A 14,733-nucleotide genomic window follows, 5' to 3' on the forward strand; every position below is an offset into this window, starting at 1 on the left:
TTTACATACATATGTGTATTAAGCTACGGGTGAGACAGGAACACTTAACATATACTTTATGTTAAAAAAAAAATCAATGAATTTTAAAACTAGAAGCAATCTTAAAAGTTATATGAGCCACTCATTTACTTCCCAGATAAAGGGATTGTAATCTAGTATATCTAGCTAGCCTGTGAAGAGTAACTAATGGCAGACCCTCAGTTAAGACGTTCTCTCTTCATTTCTACACTTAAGATACTCAACATTTATTACTACAAGATTTTGGAGTTTTAAAGTTCTGTAAAACCAAAGACGCCATTTTTTCTCTTATACTCATTGTCCTCAATCTTCTGTACAATGAGGTAGATGTATGGTCAATTTCTTCATGCACATGATAAAAGCACAAACCATACTTTAGTACTCACTGCGATTTTATGATTCCGCATCATATTATCAAATTCCTCATTAATTTTTTTATATTTTTCTTCTGTATGTGGAGTTAGCACATATGAAGTATCAGGGTCTGGGCTGTCGCACCCTCTGTGTTCCTTCTTGTTCAGAGCCTAAATATGAAGTTAACAAAAAGGATCAACAAATAAAAAGTAAAGGTAAAGTGAAAGTACTTACAGGGCCTCGTTTGAAAATAAAATCACTATCTTCATTTAGTTTGCTGAATCTGTCCTCCGAGAGTGGACTGTGCTCAAAGTAATCGTCAGCATCAGGGCTCTCACAACCATTAAGGCCTTTCTTTCTTAACGTCTGAAATACAATTGGAAAATTCACACAAAAAGAATACTAACTTTCCATGAGCTCTTTGTTTGTTTGCTTTGTTTTTGTAAAATGTGTTAGAGAGCACAGGTCGAATACACAGGTTCTGTAAGAGCCATTGAATGATACTTAAAAGGCTACAAATATATTACAGTTCTGCAAGTACCATAAGCCTAAGATAGGAAAAAACGGAGCTCCCCCACTGCACATTAAAAAATACAGAGTATTTTCTTGTTTGGACTCTTCCTTTCAAAGTGCTGAGAGAATACTAAAATCACTCCATGTTATGAGTCACAGCTAGAATCAAGTTAGTAAAGTCAGTAAGAATAAAACAAGAATCTATCAAAATGGTGTGCTGAGAAATTACAGCGTCTTTATGCGCAGGTCATGCCTGCCATTTTATCTCCTGGCATTTCTATCAGGATTTATCTTATTCAATAGCAATTAGCCCAGAATCCCAATAATTTGCTGCTAATTTGTTCTCTTTTATCATTTTCGTACATAATCTTAAACTATAAAAACCTGAAACCAATGTTTGTCAACAATGACTCCTTCCTATGTATGATAAATGTCAACATTCTTAGTGACTTTACATACTAAAGAATACACGTAGTGAAAAGTTATTTAGAATACTTCCCCTCCCCATTTACTAGTTTTTTTCTCCAAAGTTGATTCAATTTGTTTGAATCCAGAGTTGATTTCTTAAAATTTGAGTGTCAATAAAGTATTTCCCTGGATCACACTCGGTTTTTTTTCTTACTTTGAAGTAAAGAAATAGTTTTTTAATTCCTCTCTTAAGGAAAGGTCATCACGAAGTAACATATAATCTTTAAAGGAATGAAACTCCTAGTGACTTAAAGATGACAGAATATCAATTTACCTTCAGAATGCTTCACTCCATGTTTAAAATCCTGATGACTCTCAGTTTAAAGCAGAGCTATTGACAACTCAACAGTTCTGAACTATGTTTCTGAGTTTCTGACACAATCAGAAGCAGCACTAGGGTTAAATGTCAAGTACAGCATTAGGACAGAAACAGGGACAATCACAGAGCTGGGCCAGACAAGGCCCAGCAAGTGATTAACTTAAGATGTGATACCAATGATCTTAGCACCCTGTAAAACTTGATTGGTTTAGTCCTTGTTCTTCCTGGAAACAAAGTATTCATGGAACATTACAATTTGAAAAACTTTCATAAGTTTCTTCAAATGATTTTGAAATTTCACCTTACTCAGTATGACTTATTTTTACATGCTAGAAATTATAAGCCCCTCCAAATGCTCCTCTCATGTGTTAGGAATTTTAACTCTTGGAGCTCATTAAAATACAATCATTAAATAAAAGTGTGTTACAAACACTACATCTCTCGCCCCCCCCCCCAGCCCCCCAGCCACTGGTTTTAAGCTCTATGGACTCACAGTCTTACTGTATTATATGCACATTTATGTGTACTTAATCAAAGATGATATCCTCACCATCCTTGGTAGCAGTTCTACTTGACACATGTCTGAAGTTGTTATATATCAGTAGTGAAAAATACTAACACTAAGAATGGAACATACTGAACCCTTAAAATCTACACAGCCCTAGCAAAAGAACAAATATAGTGGGCATCTATACATAAATAGCAAAATGAAATTGATGACTTATTTTAACTAAATCTCTGGGTACTTTCCCCCAGTGTGAGTGTATCTTAAAGGATACATAATTCTTCCCTGGGGAAATGAGCACTTACTATTCTGTACATTACTGCCTAGGGCTTGTAGACTCAGTAAGACTGTCTCAAAAAGTAAGCCAGAGAATTAACTGAGGAAGACACTGGTGTTGTTAATTGTTAAGTCCCAATCTTCAGAACACTCTTCAGCATTCTCTCTCTCTCTCTCTCTCTCTCTCTCTCTCTCTCTCTCTCACACACACACACACACACACAATTCAGTCTTGGCTCTTCTTGTAGACAACTATTTATCACTGAGCATTGTACAAATAGCAATATACAGTATGTATCGCTTATAGAACTTTTAAATACACAGAGCAAAACGAAATGAGTTTGCTTTAAAATCACATGCAGTTCTGAATTCTAGAAAGGAAGGTTTAACCCTATTGGTACTTATGAGGAAACAAAGTGCTGCGGCATCCTCAGCTCTGCAACCTTTCACTTCAGACGCGTTCCTGGCACAAGGAGGGAATGTAAGAGGCAGTATCAGCTTTGTAGATAATGAGCTCATATAGCTGCTTGACAGCCAACTCTGTTCCTTATCACCAAACACAAAAAGTGGTTTAGAGGACTGTACTGGCTAGTTCTGTGTCAACTTGACACAGCTGGGGTTATCACAGAGAAAGGAGCTGCAGTTGAGGAAATGCCTCCATGAGATCCAACTGTAAGGCATTTTCTCAATTAGTGATCAAGGGGGAAAGGCCCCTTTTGGGTGGGACCATCTCTGGGCTGGTAGTCTTGAGTTCTATAAGAACTTTGCTTCTTGGTCATGATGTTTGTGCAGGAATAGAAACCCTAACTAAGACAAGGACCCAACTACCATAATAAAGATTTTCTGTCTTTATCATTACCAAATAGCATAGCAGTAAAAGTTTCTCTGCTGTCTCTGGTACTAACAAGTGGAATGCTACAATCTATTAACAAGGCCAGGTAAGGCATGAAGAGGCTGGTCAACTTCAGTTTCCTCACAAGCTTCCATAGCTCTTGTTAACCACAGTGAGAAATCTGCTTCCATGCAGAAAAACCATCATGAACACTACTTTCTACTCTATGTGGGTACTGTTGATGGTCATCACATTCAATCCTTAAGTAAGTATAACTTCAGAAAGCCCGAGTTCCTGTAAGTGTGCTAGACAGTTTATCAGTACCGTTCTGGAAAGCTTAAAGAGAGAAAGCTCACCTGTGCCAAAAAAAAAGAACTCAAATTTCTGGTGTATACTGTTTAAGTTGAGTGTTTTCATTGTTGGTTTTTTTTTTCCTGAAATAATTAGAATCTGAAATATACATTAAAGAAAACTAAAGGGACCATTTGATGAGTAATTATCAGTAGACTTGATGCCATACTGTATCAGTGTTCTAAGTGTGTTGATGACATTATTGGTATGAAATACTAAAACTAACACAATCTATCAGAAGACAATTTTAAAAGGTAAGTCACACACCTTTAAAATAAACTTTTTTTATTTATCAGCAGTAAAGTTAAATTCAATTATAATTTTGATGGCTTTTGTCTGTGTGTGTGATTTGGGCCAACTTAGGTACTTTCTGCTCACTTACACTTAGGTACAAAACATAGGGTTTAAGGAAATGAATGTCATTAGCTAACATATACCTTTCAACTTTAGCTGTGTAGGCATAAGTCATAATATTTTTTTTAATGGAAAAAACAATGAAGTGCCATGGAAACTACTGCTGGGACACATTCTTCCATGTTATCTGACTCTATGGGATTTATGCCTTTGCTTCTGCATTATTCTCTAATGCTGTAGAGATGGAAGTTAATCTGTAGCAAAATGGTAATACCGTAGTTCTGTATAGACAAGCAAGTTCAGTGGACTTCTTTCCCATACCTATGAAGCAAATTCATTTGGTCTTCTTGAACTTAAATATCTGCCTCTTTGGAATAACCTGCTAACTATGAGTAACTTTTTCCTCACCTCAAAACCATGAAGGCAATCTCCCTCATTCCCTTCTACATGGCTCTCTAGTTTTATCTTTTATGCTTAGTAACATATGAGCTTTGTTCAATATCACAAATATTCTCGTGCACGTGTGTGTGTGTGTGTCTGTCTGTCTGTCTGTCTGTCTGTGTGTTTTCAACCAAGTCTTAGAATCAGTTTTGTCTGCCACCTTGTGGGGTCTGATGACCTTGAGTCACTGGATCTGAGAACAAGTGCCTCTACCCACTCACTGAGCCATCTTCCTGCTAATATAAATTCTTAACTGTCCCTGCACCACTGCTTAAATATTGTTCTTTCCTATTTCATCTGTAACGTTTTTATCATCTATGTATGTTTCTGTTTCTGAGCTGCTATTCCACTGGTATGCTTGGCATTTAGTATCCATATCGATGCCACTGTAACATACTACAGCTTTAATTAGTCTTCTCTATCAGGTAATTTAAGTATGCTACATACTTAAATCCATAAATTTAAGGCTTTGCACAGTGAATGTTCATTTCTCACACATTCCAAGTGCAGTGAGAATGCTCTAACTCTCACATAGCTTTCTGTGAGCGGCAGGGCCTATACAGTCTTTTGAGGGTAACATGAGCAAGATGCTGGTTATTTGAACCCTGAGCCTTACAGATACTAAGCATCTTTACTGAGATGCACTTGCCAGCCTCAGCCAAGACCTTAGAATTCCTATCTGTATTTTCTTTTGCACCTGTCACAAGCAAGGAAGAAAGACTATGATGGCCATGTAGGAGGTAATGCATAAGCCAGGCCTGGAAGTAGCATGTGTCATTTATTTCCATTCATATTCTTTCAATTAGAACTCAGTCAATACAGCTTCATTCCTAATCACAAAGAAGGCCTATACAGATTCTAGGTATGTACCCAAGCAGTAAAGATCTGCAACCCTATAGGTGGAACAACACTATGAACTAACCAGTACCCCGGAGCTCTTGACTCTTGCTGCATATGTATCAAAAGATGGCCTAGGCGGCCATCACTGCAAAGAGAGGCCCATTGGACTTGAAAACTTTATATGCCCTAGTACAGGGGAACGCCAGGGCCAAGAAGTGGGAGTGGGTGGGTAGGGGAGTGGGTGGGAGGGTATGGGGGACTTTTGGGATAGCATTGGAAATGTAAATGAGGAAAATACCTAATAAAAAGCATATAAAAAAAGAAATGGCTTGTTAAAAAATAAAAATGTCTCCAATAGATGTATATGAACATAATATTTTTACTAGGGTTTTACATTTGTTTAGGGTTTGAAGGACCTCTAACTTCAGAATCCTCTTTGCTGGTTCTATAATCAAGGTTAAGGCTAGTCTCATGTAATCAGGAAAGGAAAGATCCTTCAGCTATTTTCTTTAAGAGTGTAAAATACTAACATTTCCTCTCTAAAAATCTGGGGCAATTATGATATCATTTAGACCTATTTGATAATTAAGCCAATTAAGATTTTAAATCAAGATTTTGTTAAACAATTTTCTGGAAATCTGTCTGACAAGCCAAACTTTGAGAAAAGGTAGGACCCCAAGGTTCTATGTGCTCAAAATGCATGTTAAAGTGGTTGGACACAAACTAGACATCTTATTGTTACCCTGCTTATCTTCCACCTTAATAAAGGAGGGTTACTCAAGTGGGAAGGATCACAAGTCCTCAGCCATATCCCCATTCACTGCACTGCTAGTGGAGAGCAGAACCGGGGCTAGAATCGGCTGTTCCTAATGTTCAGTCTATTTTCTACTATGCTGTATCCCTTAAGTTGTTCAATGACTGCGTTAATCAACAAACAAAGTGACAACAGATAGAGGCTGGTGAGCTGGTATCATTAAGCCACTAAGAAAGAGCCTTTACAGAGGCGCTGAGGCAGCACCCTTTGTGGACCGGAGGACAGGTGCCCGCCCGGCTGGGGAGGCGGCCTAAGCCACAGCAGCAGCGGTCGCCATCTTGGTCCGAGACCCGCCGAACTTAGGAAATTAGTCTGAACAGGTGAGAGGGTGCGCCAGAGAACCTGACAGCCTCTGGAACAGGCAGAAGCACAGAGGCGCTGAGGCAGCACCCTGTGTGGGCCGGGGACAGCCGGCCACCTTCCGGACCAGAGGACAGGTGCCCACCCAGCTGGGGAGGCGGCCTAAGCCACAGCAGCAGCGGTCGCCATCTTGGTCCGGGACCCGCCGAACTTAGGAAATTAGTCTGAACAGGTGAGAGGGTGCGCCAGAGAACCTGACAGCTTCTGGAACAGGCGGAAGCACAGAGGCACTGAGGCAGCACCCTTTGTGGGCCGGGGATAGCCAGCCACCGTCTGGACCGGAGGACAGGTGCCCGCCCGGCTGGGGAGGCGGCCTAAGCCACAGCAGCAGCGGTCGCCATCTTGGTCCCGGGACTCCAAGGAACTTAGGAATTTAGTCTGCTTAGGTGAGAGTCTGTACCACCTGGGAACTGCCAAAGCAACACAGTGTCTGAGAAAGGTCCTGTTTTGGGCCTTCTTCTTCGGCCAGGAGGAGGTCCAAATACAAGATATCTGCGCACCTTCCCTGTAAGAGAGCTTGCCAGCAGAGAGTGCTCTGAGCACTGAAACTCAGAGGAGAGAATCTGTCTCCCAGGTCTGCTGATAGACGGTAACAGAATCACCAGAAGAACAATCTCTAAACAGAGTCAACTATAACTACTAACTCCAGAGATTACCAGATGGCGAAAGGTAAACGGAGGAATCTTACTAACAGGAACCAAGACCACTCACCATCACCAGAACCCAGCACACCCACTTCGCCCAGTCCAGGGAACCCCAACACACCTGAGAACCTAGACCTAGATTTAAAAGCATATCTCATGATGATGGTAGAGGACATCAAGAAGGACTTTAATAAATCACTTAAAGAAATACAGGAGAACACTGCTAAAGAGTTACAAGTCCTTAAAGAAAAACAGGAAAACACAATCAAACAGGTAGAAGTCCTTACAGAAAAAGAGGAAAAAACATACAAACAGGTGATGGAAATGAACAAAACCATACTAGACCTAAAAAGGGAAGTAGACACAATAAAGAAAACTCAAAGCGAGGCAACACTAGAGATAGAAACCCTAGGAAAGAAATCTGGAACCATAGATTTGAGCATCAGCAACAGAATACAAGAGATGGAAGAGAGAATCTCAGGTGCAGAAGATTCCATAGAGAACATCGGCACAACAATCAAAGAAAATGGAAAATGCAAAAAGATCCTAACTCAAAATATCCAGGAAATCCAGGACACAATAAGAAGACCAAACGTACGGATAATAGGAGTGGATGAGAATGAAGATTTTCAACTCAAAGGTCCAGCAAACATCTTCAACAAAATTATTGAAGAAAACTTCCCAAATCTAAAGAATGAGATGCATATGAACATACAAGAAGCCTACAGAACTCCAAATAGACTGGACCAGAAAAGAAATTCCTCCCGACACATAATAATCAGAACATCAAATGCACTAAATAAAGATAGAATACTAAAAGCAGTAAGGGAAAAAGGTCAAGTAACATATAAAGGCAAGCCTATCAGAATTACACCAGATTTTTCACCAGAGACTATGAAAGCCAGAAGAGCCTGGACAGATGTTATACAGACACTAAGAGAACACAAACTGCAGCCCAGGCTACTATACCCAGCCAAACTCTCAATTATCATAGAGGGAGAAACCAAAGTATTCCACGACAAAACCAAATTCACGCATTATCTCTCCACGAATCCAGCCCTTCAAAGGATAATAACAGAAAAAAACCAATACAAGAACGGGAACAACGCCCTAGAAAAAACAAGAAGGTAATCCCTCAACAAACCTAAAAGAAGACAGCCACAAGAACAGAATGCCACCTTTAACAACTAAAATAACAGGAAGCAACAATTACTTTTCCTTAATATCTCTTAACATCAATGGTCTCAACTCGCCAATAAAAAGACATAGACTAACAAACTGGCTACACAAACAAGACCCAACATTTTGCTGCTTACAGGAAACTCATCTCAGAGAAAAAGATAGACACTACCTCAGAATGAAAGGCTGGAAAACAATTTTCCAAGCAAATGGTATGAAGAAACAAGCAGGAGTAGCCATCCTAATATCTGATAAGATTGACTTCCAACCCAAAGTCATCAAAAAAGACAAGGAGGGACACTTCATTCTCATCAAAGGTAAAATCCTCCAAGAGGAACTCTCAATTCTGAATATCTATGCTCCAAATACAAGAGCAGCCACATTCACTAAAGAAACTTTAGTAAAGCTCAAAGCACACATTGCGCCTCACACAATTATAGTGGGAGACTTCAACACACCACTTTCACCAATGGACAGATCATGGAAACAGAAACTAAACAGGGACACACTGAAACTAACAGAAATGATGAAACAAATGGATCTGACAGATATCTACAGAACATTTTATCCTAAAACAAAAGGATATACCTTCTTCTCAGCACCTCATGGTACCTTCTCCAAAATTGACCACATAATAGGTCACAAATCAGGCCTCAACAGATTCAAAAATATTGAAATTGTCCCATGTATCCTATCAGATCACCATGCACTAAGGCTGATCTTCAATAACAAAATAAATAACAGAAAGCCAACATTCACATGGAAACTGAACAACACTCTTCTCAATGATACCTTGGTCAAGGAAGGAATAAAGAAAGAAATTAAAGACTTTTTAGAGTTTAATGAAAATGAAGCCACAACGTACCCAAACCTTTGGGACACAATGAAAGCATTTCTAAGAGGGAAACTCATAGCTATGAGTGCCTTCAAGAAAAAACGGGAGAGAGCACATACTAGCAGCTTGACAACACATCTAAAAGCTCTAGAAAAAAAGGAAGCAAATTCACCCAAGAGGAGTAGACGGCAGGAAATAATCAAACTCAGGGGTGAAATCAACCAAGTGGAAACAAGAAGAACTATTCAAAGAATTAACCAAACGAGGAGTTGGTTCTTTGAGAAAATCAACAAGATAGATAAACCCTTAGCTAGACTCACTAAAGGGCACAGGGACAAAATCCTAATTAACAAAATCAGAAATGAAAAGGGAGACATAACAACAGATCCTGAAGAAATCCAAAACACCATCAGATCCTTCTACAAAAGGCTATACTCAACAAAACTGGAAAACCTGGACGAAATGGACAAATTTCTGGACAGATACCAGGTACCAAAGTTGAATCAGGATCAAGTTGACCTTCTAAACAGTCCCATATCCCCTAAAGAAATAGAAGCAGTTATTAATAGTCTCCCAGCCAAAAAAAGCCCAGGACCAGACGGGTTTAGTGCAGAGTTCTATCAGACCTTCAAAGAAGATCTAACTCCAGTTCTGCACAAACTTTTTCACAAGATAGAAGTAGAAGGTATTCTACCCAACTCATTTTATGAAGCCACTATTACTCTGATACCTAAACCACAGAAAGATCCAACAAAGATAGAGAACTTCAGACCAATTTCTCTTATGAACATCGATGCAAAAATCCTTAATAAAATTCTCACTAACCGAATCCAAGAACACATTAAAGCAATCATCCATCCTGACCAAGTAGGTTTTATTCCAGGGATGCAGGGATGGTTTAATATACGAAAATCCATCAATGTAATCCATTATATAAACAAACTCAAAGACAAAAACCACATGATCATCTCGTTAGATGCAGAAAAAGCATTTGACAAGATCCAACACCCATTCATGATAAAAGTTCTGGAAAGATCAGGAATTCAAGGCCAATACCTAAACATGATAAAAGCAATCTACAGCAAACCAGTAGCCAACATCAAAGTAAATGGAGAGAAGCTGGAAGCAATCCCACTAAAATCAGGGAGTAGACAAGGCTGCCCACTTTCTCCCTACCTTTTCAACATAGTACTTGAAGTATTAGCCAGAGCAATTCGACAACAAAAGGAGATCAAGGGGATACAAATTGGAAAAGAGGAAGTCAAAATATCACTTTTTGCAGATGATATGATAGTATATATAAGTGACCCTAAAAATTCCAACAGAGAACTCCTAAACCTGATAAACAGCTTCGGTGAAGTAGCTGGATATAAAATTAACTCAAACAAGTCAATGGCCTTTCTCTACACAAAGAATAAACAGGCTGAGAAAGAAATTAGGGAAACAACACCCTTCTCAATAGCCACAAATAATATAAAATATCTCGGCGTGACTCTAACGAAGGAAGTGAAAGATCTGTATGATAAAAACTTCAAGTCCCTGAAGAAAGAAATTAAAGAAGATCTCAGAAGATGGAAAGATCTCCCATGCTCATGGTTTGGCAGGACCAACATTGTAAAAATGGCTATCTTGCCAAAAGCAATCTACAGATTCAATGCAATCCCCATTAAAATTCCAACTCAATTCTTCAACGAATTAGAAGGAGCAATTTGCAAATTCATCTGGAATAACAAAAAACCGAGGATAGCAAAAACTCTTCTCAAGGATAAAAGAACCTCTGGTGGAATCACCATGCCTGACCTAAAGCTTTACTACAGAGCAATTGTGATAAAAACTGCATGGTACTGGTATAGAGACAGACAAGTGGACCAATGGAATAGAATTGAAGACCCAGAAATGAACCCACACACCTATGGTCACTTGATCTTCGACAAGGGAGCCAAAACCATCCAGTGGAAGAAAGACAGCATTTTCAACAATTGGTGCTGGCACAACTGGTTGTTATCATGTAGAAGAATGCGAATCGATCCATACTTATCTCCTTGTACTAAGGTCAAATCTAAGTGGATCAAGGAACTTCACATAAAACCAGAGACACTGAAACTTATAGAGGAGAAAGTGGGGAAAAGCCTTGAAGATATGGGCACAGGGGAAAAATTCCTGAACAGAACAGCAATGGCTTGTGCTGTAAGATCGAGAATTGACAAATGGGACCTAATGAAACTCCAAAGTTTCTGCAAGGCAAAAGACACCGTCAATAAGACAAAAAGACCACCAACAGATTGGGAAAGGATCTTTACCTATCCTAAATCAGATAGGGGACTAATATCCAACATATATAAAGAACTCAAGAAGGTGGACCTCAGAAAATCAAATAATCCCCTTAAAAAATGGGGCTCAGAACTGAACAAAGAATTCTCACCTGAGGAATACCGAATGGCAGAGAAGCACCTGAAAAAATGTTCAACATCCTTAATCATCAGGGAAATACAAATCAAAACAACTCTGAGATTCCACCTCACACCAGTGAGAATGGCTAAGATCAAAAATTCAGGTGACAGCAGATGCTGGCGAGGATGTGGAGAAAGAGGAACACTCCTCCATTGTTGGTGGGATTGCAGGCTTGTACAACCACTCTGGAAATCAGTCTGGCGGTTCCTCAGAAAATTGGACATAGTACTACCGGAGGATCCAGCAATACCTCTCCTGGGCATATATCCAGAAGAAGCCCCAACTGGTAAGAAGGACACATGCTCCACTATGTTCATAGCAGCCTTATTTATAATAGCCAGAAACTGGAAAGAACCCAGATGCCCCTCAACAGAGGAATGGATACAGAAAATGTGGTACATCTACACAATGGAGTACTACTCAGCTATTAAAAAGAATGAATTTATGAAATTCCTAGCCAAATGGATGGACCTGGAGAGCATCATCCTGAGTGAGGTAACACAATCACAAAGGAACTCACACAATATGTACTCACTGATAAGTGGATACTAGCCCAAAACCTAGGATACCCACGATATAAGATACAATTTCCTAAACACATGAAACTCAAGAAAAATGAAGACTGAAGTGTGGACACTATGCCCCTCCTTAGAAGTGGGAACAAAACACCCATGGAAGGAGTTACAGAAACAAAGTATGGAGCTGAGATGAAAGGATGGACCATGTAGAGACTGCCATATCCAGGGATCCACCCCATAATCAGCTTCCAAATGCTGACACCATTGCATACACTAGCAAGATTTTACTGAAAGGACCCAGATGTAGCTGTCTCTTGTGAGACTATGCCGGGGCCTAGCAAACACAGAAGTGGATGCTCACAGTCAGCTAATGGATGGATCATAGGGCTCCCAATGGAGGAGCTAGAGAAAGTACCCAAGGAGCTAAAGGGATCTTCAACCCTATAGGTGGAACAACATTATGAACTAACCAGTACCCCTGAGCTCTTGACTCTAGCTGCCTATGTATCAAAAGATGGCCTAGTCGGCCATCACTGGAAAGAGAGGCCCATTGGACACGCAGACTTTATATGCCCCGGTACAGGGGAACGCCAGGGCCAAAGGGGGGGAGTGGGTGGGTAGGGGAGTGGGGGTGGGTGGGTAAGGGGGACTTTTGGTATAGCATTGGAAATGTAAATGAGCTAAATACCTAATAAAAAATGGAAAAAAAAAAAAAAAAAGAAAGAGCCTTTATTATGTTTGTAATTGTAGGCATGTCTTTGTATTTCTTCATCAGTTTTTCTATGATCCTATACATATACCTACCTCTGTAATAAGTTGGTGGAGTTCAGACTTTGTCTTTGAATTTTAAGATCTTAGTTTTATAATCCTAAGCTTCACTGTAGGAACTGTAAATAAAAACAGTTGTAACACTTCTTCCCTACCCCGTCCCTCTATCATAGTCATTTTGGGGCTCTTGTTTTCTAGAATCTATATACTAGGTAGCTAAGGGACAGCCCAAGGCCAGCCCACTGTAGCTATCAAGTTTCAAGCCTGCCATGACTATGTACTGAGATACAGTCTCAGGAAGACAACAAACATCAAGTTCTGGCTTTTGGTCTGTCTGTCTGTCTCTCATTTATCAAACATACAAACAAACAAAACTTTGAAACTGCCTTTTTCTTTTTTACCCAACAAAGAACATTTAGTTATTTATTAAGAACATTTTCTTAGTTTCACACTGGAAACTATGGTACTTGACCATATGACGTCTCCACTGGTCACCCAAACTGTCAGTGTTGGCTTATGGTGGCAGCCCTATTTGGTCTTGGCACCTTCTACCAAAGCACATGCTGTTTTAGCTTCCAAGATGGTTTATGTCTTATCCTTCTTTTCTTAAGTTATTTCCTCAGGCGTAAGATTCTGTTATTTACTTCCTATAATGATTCTGGAGTTAATGTGTTATTGTTTAATAACTGTCAGCACAGCTTTGAAGACAATCAGTCTTCTGTTCTCAGTGACATTTTTGCTATGACACATGTGGGAACATAAGATTTTTACTATTTTATTTATTTATTTTTACTGTTTACATTTAGATTTGGTTTATCTAGAGACAATAGACCTCCACTAACTGTGGAAATTCAGTTATTATCACTTCAAATATTTCCTCTAAATCCTACTCATTCCCATCTTCCACTGCCTTCTTCTGCAGTGTCAATTTAAAGTAGGCTGCTAGATTTTTTAATAACAATCTACTTTTTAATATTTTCTCTTTAACTCTTCATATTGAATTATAGAAAGCTTCTTCCTTCCTTCCTTCAGTTCAGAATTTCTCTCTGCAGTAGTGAGAAATCCACTCCCCATGCATACTGAGTTTTATTCTAGTTTTGCATTTCTCAATTCTACAAGTATTCAATGCTTTCCTATTTTTGTCACTTCTTTTATAATTCCCTATTTCTCGCAGATACTCTCAAGTGTGCTTTTTCCCCCTAAAGCAAAGCTCTGTGATCTATGCATAATCTAAACTAACCAGGAGGCAGTCTCTTCATCTTATTTCCATGTTTAGTTATTGCATGTCTTACTTTCTTGCTTCAGAGGTCTCATACTTTAGGCTGGGTTTATAGGCCTACAGGCTTGCACCACAATGGTAAAATGTGTCTTGTATTGCTGCATGCTTGGTCATCTCTCTATGGTGCTCAATAGTTGTGAAAGTTTATTAGATTTGGAAACACACACAAAAAAATGTGTCACTCTTTAAATGGGATATAAATTTGCTTCTCTGATGCAGTGGCTTTCTTAGACTTCTTATATTATACAAATTTGCCTGAAATCCCATCTAATGCGAACACCTGGTTTATAAAGTCTCAGACATAAGTCCTCTTCATCCTTCCTCCCCACTGCACATCTCTGCTCAGCACTAAAGAACTCTTTACTGTAGTTCATTAGGAATAAATAGGAGAAAGCACAAAATATTACCTAATGCTCCAGTTTGACATGAAGCATAATTAGACTCATTAACTTAAAAAAATTGTGATTCTGGCCTTGCATCTACACCTACAGACCTGGTGTTCTGCTTTTCAGTTATTGTGTGGAGATGGATATGGCTGAGGGTAGCCAGAACTTTAAATACTTCTTTACCTTTACATTCTCAGGGCTCCTGAGATTTTGGCCTGGCATAGTCTT

General features: G+C 39.3%; 1 protein-coding gene across 10 annotated transcripts in view; it reads right to left on the minus strand.

Moving 5' to 3' along the window:
• Mef2a (myocyte enhancer factor 2A) overlaps positions 1-14,733 on the minus strand; it is a 145,294-nt gene that overhangs the window by 36,500 nt on the left and 94,061 nt on the right. For 6 of the 10 annotated variants that reach the window (NM_001291195.1, NM_001033713.2, NM_001291196.1 and 3 more), the window contains one exon: positions 607-738. In NM_001291195.1, coding sequence (NP_001278124.1) covers positions 607-738 — 132 coding nt within the window. Of the gene's footprint in view, positions 1-404; positions 543-606; positions 739-14,733 lie in introns of all 10 variants that reach the window. The other 4 variants (NM_001291191.2, NM_001357324.1, NM_001291192.1 and 1 more) reach the window with 1 other exon arrangement.

This window comes from Mus musculus, chromosome 7 (assembly GCF_000001635.26).
Source record: "Mus musculus strain C57BL/6J chromosome 7, GRCm38.p6 C57BL/6J".
In the NCBI taxonomy this organism is placed as follows: domain Eukaryota; kingdom Metazoa; phylum Chordata; class Mammalia; order Rodentia; family Muridae; genus Mus; species Mus musculus.